General features: G+C 38.5%; 1 protein-coding gene across 3 annotated transcripts in view; it reads right to left on the bottom strand.

Annotated features, from left to right (window-relative positions):
• Positions 1-1,908: 1,908 nt before the first annotated feature.
• YLPM1 (YLP motif containing 1) overlaps positions 1,909-16,341 on the bottom strand; it is a 75,530-nt gene continuing 61,097 nt past the window's right edge. For 2 of the 3 annotated variants that reach the window (XM_019427166.2, XM_053889615.1), the window contains 3 exons: positions 16,072-16,202; positions 2,640-2,822; positions 1,909-2,324 (listed from right to left, as the gene is read on the bottom strand). In XM_019427166.2, the coding sequence (XP_019282711.1) occupies positions 2,676-2,822; positions 16,072-16,202 (278 nt within the window). In that variant the 3' untranslated portion in view covers positions 1,909-2,324; positions 2,640-2,675. Of the gene's footprint in view, positions 2,325-2,639; positions 2,823-16,071; positions 16,203-16,341 lie in introns of those variants that run through there. The other variant, XM_019427168.2, reaches the window with a different exon arrangement.

Below are 16,341 nucleotides of genomic sequence, written 5' to 3'. Positions count from 1 at the left end.
TAAGACACATACCAAGCAGCTTTCGGAGATAAGAACTATGTAAATAAAACAACAGTAAAATGCTAGCACATAAGTGGAATCCAAGTTTGGTCCCCTGTATTCCAAGGACATCTCTTAATAAACTTAAAATATTTGTGTTATCAAGGTATTTTCTACCAACACGAAATTTCTCCAATAAATTCTTGGGTGTTCTATTCTGAGTCCAGTGATAATGCAAATTCAAGAATGTAATAGTCCTTTAGACTAGCAAAATCAAATATCAACTGACAGTCTCTATTACTTTCTTTTGGGGGCCTCATCTTTTTTTCATTAATCTTCTTTCATTGAAGTTATTTGTTAGACCAACTTCCGAAAGTAGCCAACATTCTATGTTTATCCCCTAAGGTCATGTTAATCTGTATCTTCTACAGATTGTTTCCTCTTTCCTTATCCCCTTTGGTATAAGATCATAGACACAAAGCCATGGCTGCAAGGCAAAAATATGGCAGGTTTATGGTGATTCACAGGTGATTACCACTTCCTATTTCATTGGCATTCTGAATACTGTTAGAACATAAAATGGTTAAGAAAACTAAAGTAAGACATTCTCTGTAAGAACATATATATCTCCATTGTCTTCTGAACTAGAGAACACATTCTGGAAATACTGTCTTTGATAAGAACAGGCATTTGGTAGATTCAAGTGAGTCTTTGTACACACAATAATTCTATTGGCTATCTTGTGATGGACCTTCACTCAACGTCATAAACGCAGCTGAGAAAGATCAGTACATAGAAGTATACTGTCAGCCAATAAGCAACCAAAGTAAGTTGTTAAATACTACAAACAGTAGGTGTTATTTAATGAAACAAACTACACGTTCAATATTGACTTGTTAAAAGCCTCTTACATGTAAACATTCAGAATTTCAGAGAAGATAAAAAGAACAGAAAGTTGTGAGGATTCGCATTAAGTTGGTCTTCAGTACTGTAATTTCACGTTCTTGACACCCAAAGCAGTACTATTCAAATGCTAATAAATATCATTTCTGGTCACACGGTATTTACGTAGGTCAAAAAACTAAAAGGTTTTTGTCTGTAGCCCAAAAGTGAGTATTTCAAAATATTCAAGCCTTTTGTGAACACATTTAGAACTTGCAGAGTTGGATTACAAAGTGGAAACGGTGTTTGAGGAGGAAGGCTCTTCTCTAGGTCTTCTCTCATGCTAGAAAATGATATTTTTTTGCTTTGCAGAATAGAAGAGGGAAAAGAATGTTTTTCTGTTTTTAAATTGGAATGATATTTGGGTCTTAGCACCATATATTTCTAGGTTCCACCTGGTACTATCCACAAGAGGGGAAATTCTGTGCAGAAGGCCATGCTTTCCAATCATGAGCAATCTGGCAAGAACCTGAAAACTTGAAGGGCTTAAAGGCTGCCTGCCAGAGGGCTGCGCATCTCCATACTCCTTCCCTGAAATCTTGATGCAAACATCAGTTAATTCAAGTTCAGCAATAAGGCAACAAGTTCCTGAGTTCTATGGAGTACATCAGTTTTGTCCACCAGGAGTCAAAGCCAGATGAGGGAAAAATCAAAACATAACGGGGCATGAGGCAACAGCAAGAGGATCAAAGTAATAATAATGATAAAAAACAATAAAACATCGTGCTACAGAACTGATGTGCTCCAGGGAACTGATGAATATTTGCAGTTGTCTCTACTAGTCTTCAAGACGCAAAGATAAAGAAAGCTATAAAACAAAGATTACGGAGACTTCCTTGTGTTTACAATATGTGCTATGTATTATATTGAGCTATATAATATTCTATAGGAAAGAGGTTTTGGGATGTTCGGCTAGCACGTAATTAGAACACACCATATTAAAAAAGCAAAAAAAATAAAATTAAGAAAACGAGAGAAAGGGGCCCATGCTGTGTAGCCCATGAATCTCATCGGCTTTATCGTGAAAGTTTATTGTTTTTAATCCTAGTACAATCAGCTACCAGTTACATACAGTAAAAAACAAAAACAGCCACAAAGCAATGATGATAGAGATAGTCTGTGACATTGTACAGTGGAGGAAATATTTTCTGTTGGAATCTTCCAGCAGACCCCCACCTGGCTTCAGCAGTTAAGCTATCACTCCCTCCCTCCCCAAAATCGTTAAAAAGAAAAATTAATGTCTTGCTTGGGTACAGCAAGATTCTAATACCTCTTGGGGACACTGGAGAACTTTAAAAAACTAAAGTGGTAGAAACAAAACAAAAACTGAAACGTGGAAGGCAAGGTGACACACAACGAAGCTCCATGAGGCCGTGGCTTCAGATCACCTCAAAGCGAACCACCTGGAAAGAAAAGAAAAGGCTGTCATGCCAGGAGATAGCAGGTAGAAAAGTTCAGTAGACTTTAGTATCTCAACACTCTACTCCTCAAATCTACAGAATCCAAGCTTTTCTCAAGTCTTACGTTAAGTGAGCTGAGTTGTAGAAAACTGCTCCATTTTCCAATACCTTGCACTCTAAGTGTTGGCAACTAGCACATACTTAAGAACCAAAAAATAATACGAGAAGCATTTTTAGCAAAGCATGCTGTCTCCTTTATCTCAAACCCTTCAAAACAACCACACAGTAGAGGCTATTCATATGAGTGTGCAATCTTACCTTAGAGGAACAATGACTCCGTTCAAAAACTAAGTCTCATATATATTTGGTTCGATTGAGGGCTTTTTCAGCCAGGTGACCACTTTCATCTGTGATCTTCTCCCAATCAGTCTGTCCGACCACAAAACCTATGGCCCTTTTCCTATCCGCGTCCTTCTTTTCTTCCAGGTCTGCCCATCTCACCTAAAAAGAACACAGCATTAGGCTGGGCTTTAGGAAAAATAAATAAGCAAAGGGCCTCTTCCCTCTCTGGATAGTCTAGGGGGTAGGTAACTAATTTGAAACTAAGAATTAAAAAACATTGGAGATTAACTGGGGAGAAGTGGAGAAAGCCACATGTCTTAAGCTACAGAAAGGAAACTCTCTAGTCAGTCACCAAGTCCTAATCCTTCCAGCCCCTGGAAAGTTCAGCTCTCAGCTCAGTCCTGGCCCCTCCATTATCCTCTGTGGCTCCTATCTGGTTCACTGACCTCATTTCTTCCTCTGCTTAGTCTTCCTACCTTACATGCTCACTCTCTCCAATCCATCCTGCCAGAATGATCCCCAAATACACACAGTCATGACTCTCACTGGCTTTAAATCTGTCCCCTGCCTGAAGAATAAAATCCAAGCAATAGGTCCCTTTGGATCTGGCCCTGTCTACTCTCCAGTGGCATTTCTGGGCAGTGCCTACAGCTTTTGTATAAGTAGTACACAATTATTTCTGGCTCTCAGAGCACAATGGGCCACTTCCCATCTCTGTAACCTTGCATATTCTAGCCTCCCTTCCTGAAACGTCTTTGCCCTAACCCTGTCCATCTGGCATGAGTCTAGTCATCAATCCTTGCTTTGTCTCTCTTGTTCTTTGCCAATCAAATAATTAACCATTGCTTCCTTAGAGCTACTTCTGGGTTTTGACACGTTTACTTTTGAACTTCCACACTATTTTGCAATGATCTACTTATAGACCTGCATTCCCTAATAGACTGTGAATACCCTAGGTCAACTGAGTTTTATTTGTCTCTACACAATAAATATTTCTTGAAATTTAATCTTAGAAAACAGGGAGAGAGTATTATCATTTTCATCCATGAGATAAAGAGATGAAGAGATGGACTCAACTGATACCATTTGGATATCAGTTATAATATTATAACTGTGGAAAAATTATAACTAAATGCATAGATCAGGGATATTTCCCATTGGCAGGTATTCTGACATTTAAAAATGTAAGGAGATACATTTTAAATTTTAATAATATATCAAATATAGATTCTTATATTAACAATTAAAAGAACAAGCAGATATATCACATTCTGCAAAAGTTGAAACACCTGAGAAACTATGAAACTGTGGACATAACACCAAAGTCTGCAGAGACTGTATTTTCAATATAGCTTGTGATTTATTCTCTGTGACAAGGAATGGGAACCAGAGCATGCATACTTCATGTTCTTCACACTGGACATGGAAATGCATCAGGGCTCTTAGAGGCACACTGACCTTCCGTATTACCATTTACCGGACTGGTAATGAATCCAAACAGCAACCACTTGGCCAAAGAGAGGATATGTAGTGATAGCAGTGGGGAAAAACTGATACCACCCAACTCTTTTTAAAGTAGATTTAGTGCGTGGAAAACCTAAATTTCCTTCATGGATTTTAGTAAAAAAGAAAAAAAAAAAAAAGCCTACTTAATGTGGGCTTTATATACAGACATCTCTGGACTTTCTACTATGTATTTATGCTGATTATATTTATTTTGAGGGACTCATACACTCTCTCAGTTGCCCTTGGGATCAGGGGGATACATTTAGCAAAAGATGACTATGGCTGAGGAGGATGAAGGATGGACAGATGGACAGACTGGCCAGTGAACAAAGAAATGTTGTAACCAGTCCATAGTACATCCTTGACACAGAGTTAAACACACTGGTCGGTGCCACCCTGAACAAACTAAGAGCTAATTTTTAAGCCTGCAGTATAAATTCTAAGTCTTTAAAACTCAGATAAAATAAAGAACACAGGATTAAAAGAAAAAGTATGTAATTATTTCTTAGATAAGCAATATGTTTTAGCACAAATGCCCACAATTTTAAGTTGAAATGAAAATGTTTTATTCATATCGCTAACGTATACTGGTGCTGTATTATTTATTTACATGGTAGACTCCTCCACTGGAGGTCCGCTCCTTAAGAGGTCTCATCCACAGACCTGACAGACATTCAACATTGTAGAATGAGTGAATGATTACCAAAACACCAAATATATAAGAAGCAGAATAATGACTTTCAATTAGAAATGGTTTCTTAAATGTCAGTGTCCGTCCTAATCTTCCTAGAGGTACTTTTACTGAGATTTATAATCTTTTTTGCCACTTATCTTAGCCATTAAAAAAATGTTATAATACAGAAAAACCTTGACTAACACTCAAAGGTTTGAGGTACATATATTTTATCCACTGTCACTAAAAATATCTATAAAATGTAAATGTCCAGCAAATAAGGGATCTGTTCACCTTCTACAGATATCGAAGAAACACAAAGTCGCCTTGACCTGCCATTTTATGCCCAATTAAGCAAGCAAAATTTTTAAAAAATTGTATTTAAAAAACCTAGCCATTTTGGTAAAACTCTAGTATGATCAACTCTACATAACTACTTGTTACAGTGGACACTAATCCTAGGAACATATCTGGTATTTGTAAAAAGCTGAATTAAAGGAATCAAGAGACCCCCACAAATGAATAAATTATGAATTCTGCATTTGTTGCTACCCAAAGGATCTCCTTGTAGTCTGATTTTCGTGAGTGGTTTGAGAGTTAAAAACTATTTGAAATGAGGATGTGAGGCAGGGGAGGAGAGACAATGATAAGTCGCTTAAAGAACGGGGATGTGGGGGTTAAGAAGATGGCAGCAAAGTAGGAGGACTCTAGGCTCACCTTGGCTCATGAACACAACTAGATAACTAGCAAATCATCCTAAATACCTAGATATTGATCTGAAGACTGGCAGAACCAACTGCAACAATTAAAGGTAGAGAGGAGGCCACATCAAAGAAGGCAGAAAGTGCAGAGACAACAGTTTGGGAGAGAAATGGATGGTGGCCCCTATGGTAGGCAGGGAGCAGTGGTGGGAGAGAAGGGCGAGAGACACACTAACACACTGGGGAGCATCCGGGGAAAACAAATCCCACAGTAAGAGAGCAAGAGGGGCCAAATTTCATGATTTATGGCAACCAGCGTGGAGTTTTAAAGGTCGGCAGGCTTGGCTGGAGGAGAACCCTTAGGGCACTGCCTTGCTCTTAAAGAGAAGGCAGGCAAACATACAGCATGGAAATAGCGATCTGAAGAGCACTGGGGAGGTTACTCGCTCATCTCAGAGTATGTCCCAGAAAGACAGAGTTCACTGAGAGACCCCTCTGGGAACAAAGAAACTGGCCTGCACCATTTCTCAACCCTGCCCCTCAGTATAAGCATAGGACTGCCCGTGGGAACCAGTGTAAAGTGCCAACACTTACTACCTAACTTGCTTAAACCAAGCCCCACCTCCCTGTGCTCTGGTAGAACTGCCTCTCCCACTCACACTTGCCTCAGTCCCAGCATGGTAGGCTCCCTCCTCCAGAAGACCAGCCCAAACCCTTGCTCACACTGTATCTCCCCATGTAGGAACTTTTCGGAGCCTTGGTTCTGGCAGTGATGGTGACAGGTCTCATTTCACAGACAGACCAGAGCACATATAGTTAAAATGCACCACATTATATAGTTAAAACACACCACATTTAGGCTAGGGACCAAACATTGCCCACAACAGACAAAGAAAGCCTCTGCAGATGACTGGCCTGAAGGATAAAATGGCCAGGACAAAAAAGCAGAAGATACGCAAAACACACTGGACACACTCCCAGAAGCACCAGGCCCTAGGGAACAGAGGATACCACAAAGCAGAGCACTACAGGACCTCTTCTTCATAAGGTCATTACCCTTAAGAATAAGAGATATAGTTGACATTCCTAACACACAGAAGTAAGCACAGAGACTTAGACAAAATGAGAAGACAGAAACTTACTGCAAATGAAAGAACAGGACAAGGCCTTGGCCAGAGAGCTAAGTAAAACAAATATTAGTAACATGCCTGATAGAACATTTAAAGTAATGATAATAAGGATACTTACTGGACTTGAGAAAAGAGTGGAACACATGAGTGAGACTCTTAACACAAAGATAAGGAATAACATAGCAAAGATATGAAATAAATGAAATGAGAAACACGGTTAATAGAATAAACAGCAGGCTGGAAGAAGCAGAAGAATGAATTAGCAATCTAGAAGACAGAGTAATGGAAAGTAACCAAGCTGAACAAAAGAGAGAAAAAGAATTATGCAAAATTAGAACAGACATAGGGAACTCAGTGACTTCATCAAATGTAATAACATTCATATTATAGGACTCCTACAAGAAGAGAGAGAAAAGGGAGCAGAAAACTTATCTGAAGAAATAATAGCTGAAGAATTTCCTAATCTGGGGAAGGAAACATATCCAGAACCAGGAAGCACATCAAAATCAACAAAAGCAGATCTACACCAAGACATATTGTAATTAAATTGGCCAAGTGTAGTGACAAAGTTTTAAAAGGAGCAAGACAAAAGAAGGTAGTAACTTACAAGGGAAAACTTGTAAGGTTAGCAGGAAATTTTTCAGCAGAAACTTTCTAAGCCAGAAGGGAATGGCATAATATATTCAAAGTGATGAAGGGGAAAAATCTGCAGCTGAGAATACTTTATTCAGCAAAGGCTATCATTCCAAAGAGGAGAGGCAGTTTCCCAGACAAACAAAAAACTAAAGGAGTTCATGATCACTAAACGAGGCCTGTAAGAAATGTTAAAGGGAACTCTGAGTGGAAAGGAGAAACCAGAAGTGACAGTATAAAGGTAGGAAAGACAAAAGCAGTAGCAATGAATATTTCTGTAAAATATCAGTCAAGGAACTCACAAACTAAAAGGATGTAAAATATAACAACATATCCCAAAAATGTGGGGAGGAGAGGAGAAAAGAATGGGTTCAAACTTAAATAAGCATCAACTTAATATAGACTGCTATATTCAAAAGAGATGATATACAAACCTAATGGTAACCATATATCAAAACCATTAATAAATATGCAAAGAATAGAGACAAAGAAATCCAAAATATCACTAAAGAAAATCAGCAAATCATAAAAGAGAGAAAGATAAGAAAGGATAAAAGAAAATCTCCAGACAAAACCACAAAACAAATAATAAAATGACAAATACATATTTATCAATAATTACTTTGGGGGTGCCTGGGTGGTTCAGTAGGTTAAGTGTCCAACTCAGGTCATGATCTCACAATTGTGAGATCGAGTCCCATGTTGGGGTCCACGCTGGGCATGAAGCCTGCTTAAAGATTCTCTCTCCTTCTCTTTCTGCCCCTCCCTCACTCACACATCCACACATTCTTCCTCTCTCTCAAAAAAAATTGTTTTGAATTTAAATGCATTAAATGTTCCAATCAAAAGACATATGGTTACCAAATGGATAAAAAAACGAGACCCATCTATATGCTGCCTACGAGAGACTCATTGTAGACACTTGCAGATTGAAAGTGAGGGGATGTAGAAACATCTATCATGCAAATGGATGTCCAAAGAAAGACCAAGTAGGGGCACCTGGATGGCTCAGTCAGTTAAGATCTGACTTCGGCTCAGGTCATGATCTTGCAATTCATGAGTTTGAGCCCCGCACTGGGCTCTGTGCTGACAGCTCAGAGCCTGAACCCTGCTTCAGATTCCATGTCTCCCTCTCTCTCTGTGCCCCCTCCCCCCACGTTCACATTCTGTCTCTCTCTCTCAAAAATAAGTAAGAATTAAAAAAAAAAAAGAAAGCACAAGTAGCAATACTTACATCAGACAAAATAGACTTAAAAAAGACTGTAACAAGAGACAAAAAATACTATATAATAATGAGAGGGACAATCCAATAAGAAGATATAACAATTGTAAATATTTATGCACACAACAAGGAAGAACCTAAATTCATAAAACAGTTAATAACAAATATAAAGGAACTAACTGATAATAATACAATAATAGTAAGGGACTTTAACAGCCTACTTATATCATTGGACAGATCATCCACAGAAAATCAACAAGAAAACAATGGCTTTGAATGACACACTGGAACAGGTGGATTTAACAGATATATTCAGAACATTCCATCCTAAAACAGCAGAATGCACATTCTTTTCAAGTACATATGGAATATTCTCCAGAATAGATCACATATTAGTCCACCAAACAAGCCTCAGGAAATTCAATTAGATCAAAGTCATATAATGCATCTTTTCTAACCACAACACTATGAAACTAAAAGTCAACCACAAGAAAAAAACTGGAAAGAGCACAAATATATGGAGGTTAAATAACACGCTACTAAATAGCGAATGCATCAAGCAGGACAAAAAAGAAGAAATAAAAAGGAAATGGAAACAAATGAAAATGAAAACACAATGGCCCAAAAACTCTGGGATGCAGCAAAAGTGGTTCTAAGAGGGAAGTATATAGCAATACAGGCCTACCTCAAGAAGCAAGAAAAATCTCAAATAAACAACCTAATCTTACACCTAAAGGAGCTAGAAAAAGAACAACAAACAAAACCTAAAATCAGGAGAAGAAAATAAATGATAAAGATTAGAGCAGAAATAAATGATATAGAAACTAACAGATCAATGAAAGCACGAGCTGGTTCTCTGGAAAAAAGTCAATAAATTATATTGATAAACCTCTAGCCAGACTTATTAAAAAAAAGGGAGAGAGGACTCAAATAAGTAAAATCACAAATGAGAGAAAAGAAATAACAACCAACACCACAGAAATACAAACAATTATAAGTGGATATTATGAAAAACTGTATGCCAACAAATTGGACAATCTAGAAGTGGATAAATTCTTAGAAAGATATAAACTACCAAAACTGAAACAGGAAAAAACAGAAAATTTGAACAGATTGATAACCAGCAAAGAAATTGAATCAGTAATCAAAAAATGTCCAACGAACAAAAGTCCAGGACCAGATGGCTTCACAGACAAATTCATTTAAAGAGTTAATACCTATTCTTCTCAAACTATTCCAAAAAATAGAAAAGAAAGGAAATTTTCTAAATTCATTCAGTGAGGCCAGCATTACCCCAATACCAAAACCAGATAAAGACACCATTAAAAAAAAGAACTACAGTGAAGAAATGGGCAGAAAACATGAATAGACATTTCTCTAAAGAAGACATCCGGATGGCCAACAGGCACATGAAAAGATGCTCAACGTCGTTCCTCACCAGGGAAATACAAATCAAAACCACACTCAGATATCACCTCACGCCAGTCAGAGTGGCCAAAATGAACAAATCAGGAGACTATAGATGCTGGAGAGGATGTGGAGAAATGGGAACCCTCTTGTACTGTTGGTGGGAATGCAAACTGGTACAGCCACTCTGGAAAACAGTGTGGAGGTTCCTCAAAAAATTAAAAATAGACCTACCCTATGACCCAGCAATAGCACTGCTAGGAATTTACCCAAGGGATACAGGAGTACTGATGCATAGGGGCACTTGTACCCCAATGTTTATAGCAGCACTCTCAACAATAGCCAAATTATGGAAAGAGCCTAAATGTCCATCAACTGATGAATGGATAAAGAAATTGTGGTTTATATACACAATGGAGTACTACGTGCCAATGAGAAAGAATGAAATATGGCCCTTTGTAGCAACGTGGATGGAACTGGAGAGTGTGATGCTAAGTGAAATAAGCCATACAGAGAAAGAAAGATACCATATGTTTTCACTCTTATGTGGATCCTGAGAAACTTAACAGAAACCCATGGGGGAGGGGAAGGAAAAAAAAAAAAAAAAGAGGTTAGAGTGGGAGAGAGCCAAAGCATAAGAGACTCTTAAAAACTGAGAACAAACTGAGGGTTGATGGGGGGGTGGGAGGGAGGGGAGGGTGGGTGATGGGTATTGAGGAAGGCATCTTTTGGGATGAGCACTGGGTGTTGTATGGAAACCAATGTGACAATAAATTTCATATATTGAAAAAAAAAAAAAAAGAACTACAGGCCAATATCCCTGATGAACACAGATGCAAAAATCCTCAACAAAATACTAGCAAACCAAATCCAACAATACATTAAAAAATGCATTCACCAAGATCAAGTAGGATTTATTACTGGGTTGTCAGGGTGGTTCAATATTCACAAATCAATCAATGTCACATCAATAAGTGAAAGGATAAGAGCCATATGATCATTTCAACTGATACAGAAAAAGCATTTGACAAGGCACAACATCCATTTGTGATAAAAACACTCAACAAAGTAACTTTAGAGGGAACACACCTCAACATAATAAAGGCTATACATGAAGAACCCACAGCTAACATCATCCTTAATGGGGAAAAACAGAGTTTTTCCTCTAAGGTCAGTAACACTCTCACCACTTTTATTCAACATAGTACTGGAAGTCCTAGCCACAGCAATCAAACAACAAAAAGAAATACAGGGCATCCAAATCAGTAAGGAAGCAGTAAAACTTTCACTATTTGCAGACAACATGCTACTACCCAAAGTCAGAAAGACTCCCCCACGGACGCCTGGGTGGCTTAGTCAGTTAAGTATCTGACTTCAGCTCAGGCCATAATCTCACAGTTTGTGGGTTCAAGCCTCGTGCTGGGTTCCATGCTGACAGTGAGGAGTCTGCTTGGGATTGTCTCTCTCTCCCTCTCTCTCTCTCTCTCTCTCTCTCTCTGCCCCTCCCTGACTCACGCATTCTCTCTCTCTCTCTCAAAATAAATAAAATAAACTTAAAAAGAAAAAAGAAAAGAAAGACTCCACCAAAAAACTGCTAAACTAATAAATGAAGTTAGTTAAAGTCTCAGGATATAAAACCAATGTACAGAAATCTGTTGCATTTCTCTAGACTAATAATAAAGGTGCAGACAGAGAAATTAAGAAAACAATCCCATTTACAACTGCACCAAAAATAATAAGATACCTAGGAATAAGCCTAACCAAAGCAGTGAAAGACTTGTACTCTGAAAACAATACAACACTGATGAAAGAAACTGAAGACAACACAAAGAAATGGAAAGACGTTCCATTCTCATCAGTTGGAAGAAAAAATATTGTTAAAATGTCTGTATTATCCAAAGTAACCTACACATCTAATGTAATCCCTATCAAAATACCAACAGCATTTTTCACAGAACTAGGACAAACAATTCTAAAATTTGTATGGAACTACAAAAGACTCCAAATAGCCAAAGCAATCTTGAAAAAGAAAACCAAAGCTGGAGGCATCACAATCCTGGACTTCAAGTTATATTACAAGGCTGCAGTAATCAAAACAGTATGATAAGAGCACAATAATAGACACAGATCAATGGCACAGGATAGAAAACCCAGAAATGAACCCACAACTATATGGTCAATTAATCTTCGACAGGGCAGGAAAGAATATCCAGTGGTAAAAAGACGGACTCTTCAATAAACGGTGTTGGGAAAACTGGACAGCAACATATAAAACAGAGAAACTGGACCACTTTCTTACATCACACACAAAAATAAATTCAAAATGGATTAAAGACCTAAATGTGAGACCTGAAACCATAAAAATGTTAGAAGAGAACACATGCAGTAACTGCTTTGACACAGGCCATAGCAACCTCTTTCTAGGTATGTCTCCTTCGGCCAGGGTAACAAAAGCAAAAATAAACTATTGGGACTACATCAAAATAAAAAGCTTCTGCAAGCAAAGGAAACAATCAACCAAACTATAAGGCAATCAATCTATGGAATTGGAGAAGATATTTGTGAACGACATATCCAGTAAAGGGTTAATATCCAAAATATATAAGAAACTTGACACCCAAAAAACGAATAATTCAATTAAAACATGGGCAGAAGAGGGGCGCCTGGGTGACTCAGTCGGTTGAGCGTCCGACTTCGGCTCAGGTCATGATCTCACTGTCCGTAAGTTCGAGCCCCGCGGCGGGCTCTGTGCTGACAGCTCAGAGCCTGGAGCCTGTTTCGGATTCTGTGTCTCCCTCTCTCTCTGATCCTCCCCCATTCATGCTCTGTCTCTCTCTGTCTCAAAAATAAATAAATGTTAAAAAATTAAAAAAATAAATAAAACATGGGCAGAAGATATGAACAGACATTTCTCAAAAGACATACAGATGGCCAACAGACATATGAAAAGATGCTCATCATCACTTACCATTGGGGAAATGCAAATCAAAACTACAATGAGATATCGCTTCACACCTGGCAAAATGGCTAAAATCAGTAACACAAGAAACAACAGGTGTTGGCAAGGATGCAGAAAAAAAGGAACATCTGTACAGTTGGTGAGAATGTAAGCTGGTGCAGCCACTGTGGAAAACAGTATGGAGGTTCCTCAGAAACCTAAATTCTAAAAATAGAATTACCCTATAATCTAGCAATCACACTACTGGGTATTTGCCCAAAGAATACAAGAACACTAATTCAAAGGGATACATGCACCCCTATGTTTATAGCAGCATTATTTACAGTAGCCAAATTATGGAAGCAGCCCAAGTGTCCATCGATTTATGACTGGATAAAGAAGATGTGGTATATATATACACACACAAACACACACAATGGAATATTATAAAAAAGAACGAAATCTTACATTTGCAAAGACATGGATAGAGCTAACGAGTATAATGCTAAGCGAAATAAGTCAGAAAAAGACAAATACCATCTGATTTCACTCATGTGGTGAATTTAAGAAACAAAAGATGAAAGGGGAAAAAAAAAGAGAGACAATCAAGAAACAGACTCTTAAGTACAGAGAAGAAACTGATAGTTACCAGAGGGGAGGGGGTGGGGGGGTATATTACAGGCGATGGGGATTAAGGAGTGCAATTGTCATGATGAGCACCAGATGTTGTATGAAAGTGTTGAATCACTATATTGTACACCTGAAACGAGTATTATACTGTATGCTAACTCACTGGAATTTAAATTAAAACTTAAAAAAGAACTAGGATGTGCACAGCTCACGTCACTTTGTCCACCCAGCTTATGAAGTAAACAACGTGGGATCACATACTCTGTAGAGTAATCGTTATTTGACGAAAAATAAACTAGAGAAAAATATTTCTCATTTGAGATTATGCATTGTTACTGTACTATACCAAATTATTATTCTCAAGGAAGAGCTATTTCTTTTCTTTTTTTTTTTTTTTTTTACAGCCTGTGCATACGAGCAGGGAGGGGGAAGGGTAGAGACAGAGAGAGAGAATCTAGAGAGAGATAGAGAGAGAGAGAGAATCGAGAGAGAGAGAGAGAGAGAGAGAGAGAGAGAGAGAGAGAGAGAGAATCTTAAGCAGGCTCCAAACCCAGCATGGAACTGACACAGGGTTCAATCTCACGACTGTGAGATCCTGACCTGAGCTGAAATCAAGAGATGGACCATGATTAACCGAATGAGACACCCAGGCGCCTGCAGCTGTTTCTGCTTCTGTTGCTCCAACCTTAAAACTGGAATAGGATGAATCCATGCAAGTAGTGCCCGGGTGGAGCTAGGCACATACAGAATGCCACTAATCTCCCTTTCCCTTCCTCACAAGCCACATACACAGAGGTGGGCCTAGGGACTGTATGAAGTATTTAAAAGAGCTTTTGAAAACTGAGGTGCTTCGTAATGTTATCCAATGTCATGATGTGTTACTGGCATTTTTATTTTCTTACAACAAATACTCTTTTAATATTAAAAGTACTGAAGAAATTCATAAAAAAGAAATGCTGTGTAAAGATAAATGATACAGAACCTCATCTTCTTTTTTGTTTAGTAGAGAGAGAGAAGACAGAGAGAGAGAGAGAGTGTGTGGGGGCATGGGGCGGGGGGGGGGGGAGAGAATCTTAAGCAGGCTCCACACTTGGCATGGAGCCTGATGACATGGGGCTTGATCCCACGCCCCTGGGATCATGACCTGACCCAAAATGAAGAGTCAGATGCTCAAGCAACTGAGCCATTCAGGCGCCCTGATACACAACCTCATCTTATTTAAGGAAATGCAAACTGAGATACCATTTTTGTTTCACTCATCAGATGTCAAAAGTTTAAAAGTTTGATAACAGCACCTTTGGTGCAAGTGTGGAAAAACAGGCATTTACTTACAGTGGGTATATAAATAGGTGTAACCTTTTTAGAAAACAACCTCACAGTATTTGTCAAAATGATAAATCACACTCTATAAGACTGCAGCTTTAGTGCTAAAAATCTACCCTAGGGATATACTTTCAAAACAATATGCATATGCACTATGACTTTCACCATAGTGTTTATATTAACAATAAAATGAAAAGAGCCTAAGTATCTACCAATAAAGGGCTGGATAAATACCTCAACAACCAAACAATGGATATTAGGCAGCTATTTGAAAAGAATGGTAGTTTGTATACACTTATATACAAAAATCAAGACAAATTAGCTAGAAAAGGCTTATCTGGATCACACATAATATGATATTTTTTGCTTCGTTATTTTGTTTTAAAAGGATATACATAAACGTCTATGTGGAAAGCCTATGCAATATCCTGGTTTCATTTCTCTGCTCCTTTTCACAGCAAAACTTCAAGAAGTTGTCTACCTTTGCTGTTCTATATTTCATTTCCCATTCCTTCTTCAGTCAGCTCCAAACTGGCTTGTGCCCTTCAACTCTCTAAGAAAACCTGCCTGATTGTTGATCAATCATCAGCAATCTCCATGTTGCCAAATCCAATAGCCATTCCTCTGCTCCCAATTTACTTGTCTTCTCTGTATCATGTAACAATTGACTACTCTTTACTTCTTGAAACATTTACCTCTACCTGAACTTCGAAATTCTGGAGTCCTGAGTTCTATTATCATTTCTAACTTAAATGGTCTCTCACTGAACTTCTCATGTTTTACTCTCTAACTGGACTTCCCCAGTTTTCTCTGACTCAGTAAATGGCACCACACACATGGAGTGCTCATGGCCAGAACCCCGAAGATTCACCTTTGAGTCCATCCACTCCGGGACACTCTAGATCTAATCCATTAAGATATTCCACAGATCGTCTTCCACACTTTACTCTGCACTTGGCTATTCTGCCCCAGACAAAACAGCACAAGCGGCCCCTTCAAACTCCTTTAAGGTTGACAACGTGCTAGCCACGTGAGATTCTGTTTTTCATTTTTTAAAATACCTATACATTTCTAATCTGGTAATTTGTAAGGTCTGACTCATTTTTTAAAAATTTGTAATATGATAGAATATAAACTAAGTCACTCTAAAAATAGCATTCATATTCTTATCTGCCTATAACTCTCCAAAACCAGATGCCTAACGGGGCCCTTCCCCTATTGGCAATTATTGACAAAGTCTCTTACCCTCTTCTTCCCAGGCTCAGAAGCACGAGTGTCATAATCATCAGGGAGCTGAAGATAATCCTCCATTCTGCTGGCAATTGCCTCCCAGTCACGTTTCCTTTTAGTACCAGTTCTCAAGCCATCCAACTTGTCTGAGGGACAAACACAGAGCCGCAGCATTAAGGGAGAGTGTGAATTTGCACACAACACACAACTAAAGGAAAAGAAGTCTGGAGCACTGTCAGAGGGCACATCCACATTTTTGAGGGCAGCATCACTTGCAGATCCAAC

This window comes from Panthera pardus, unplaced genomic scaffold, assembly GCF_024362965.1.
Source record: "Panthera pardus isolate Hobbes unplaced genomic scaffold, ASM2436296v1 HiC_scaffold_24, whole genome shotgun sequence".
Lineage (NCBI taxonomy): Eukaryota > Metazoa > Chordata > Mammalia > Carnivora > Felidae > Panthera > Panthera pardus.
Note: the sequence above shows the minus strand (reverse complement) of the source record. Positions and strands in the feature narration are given on the sequence as shown.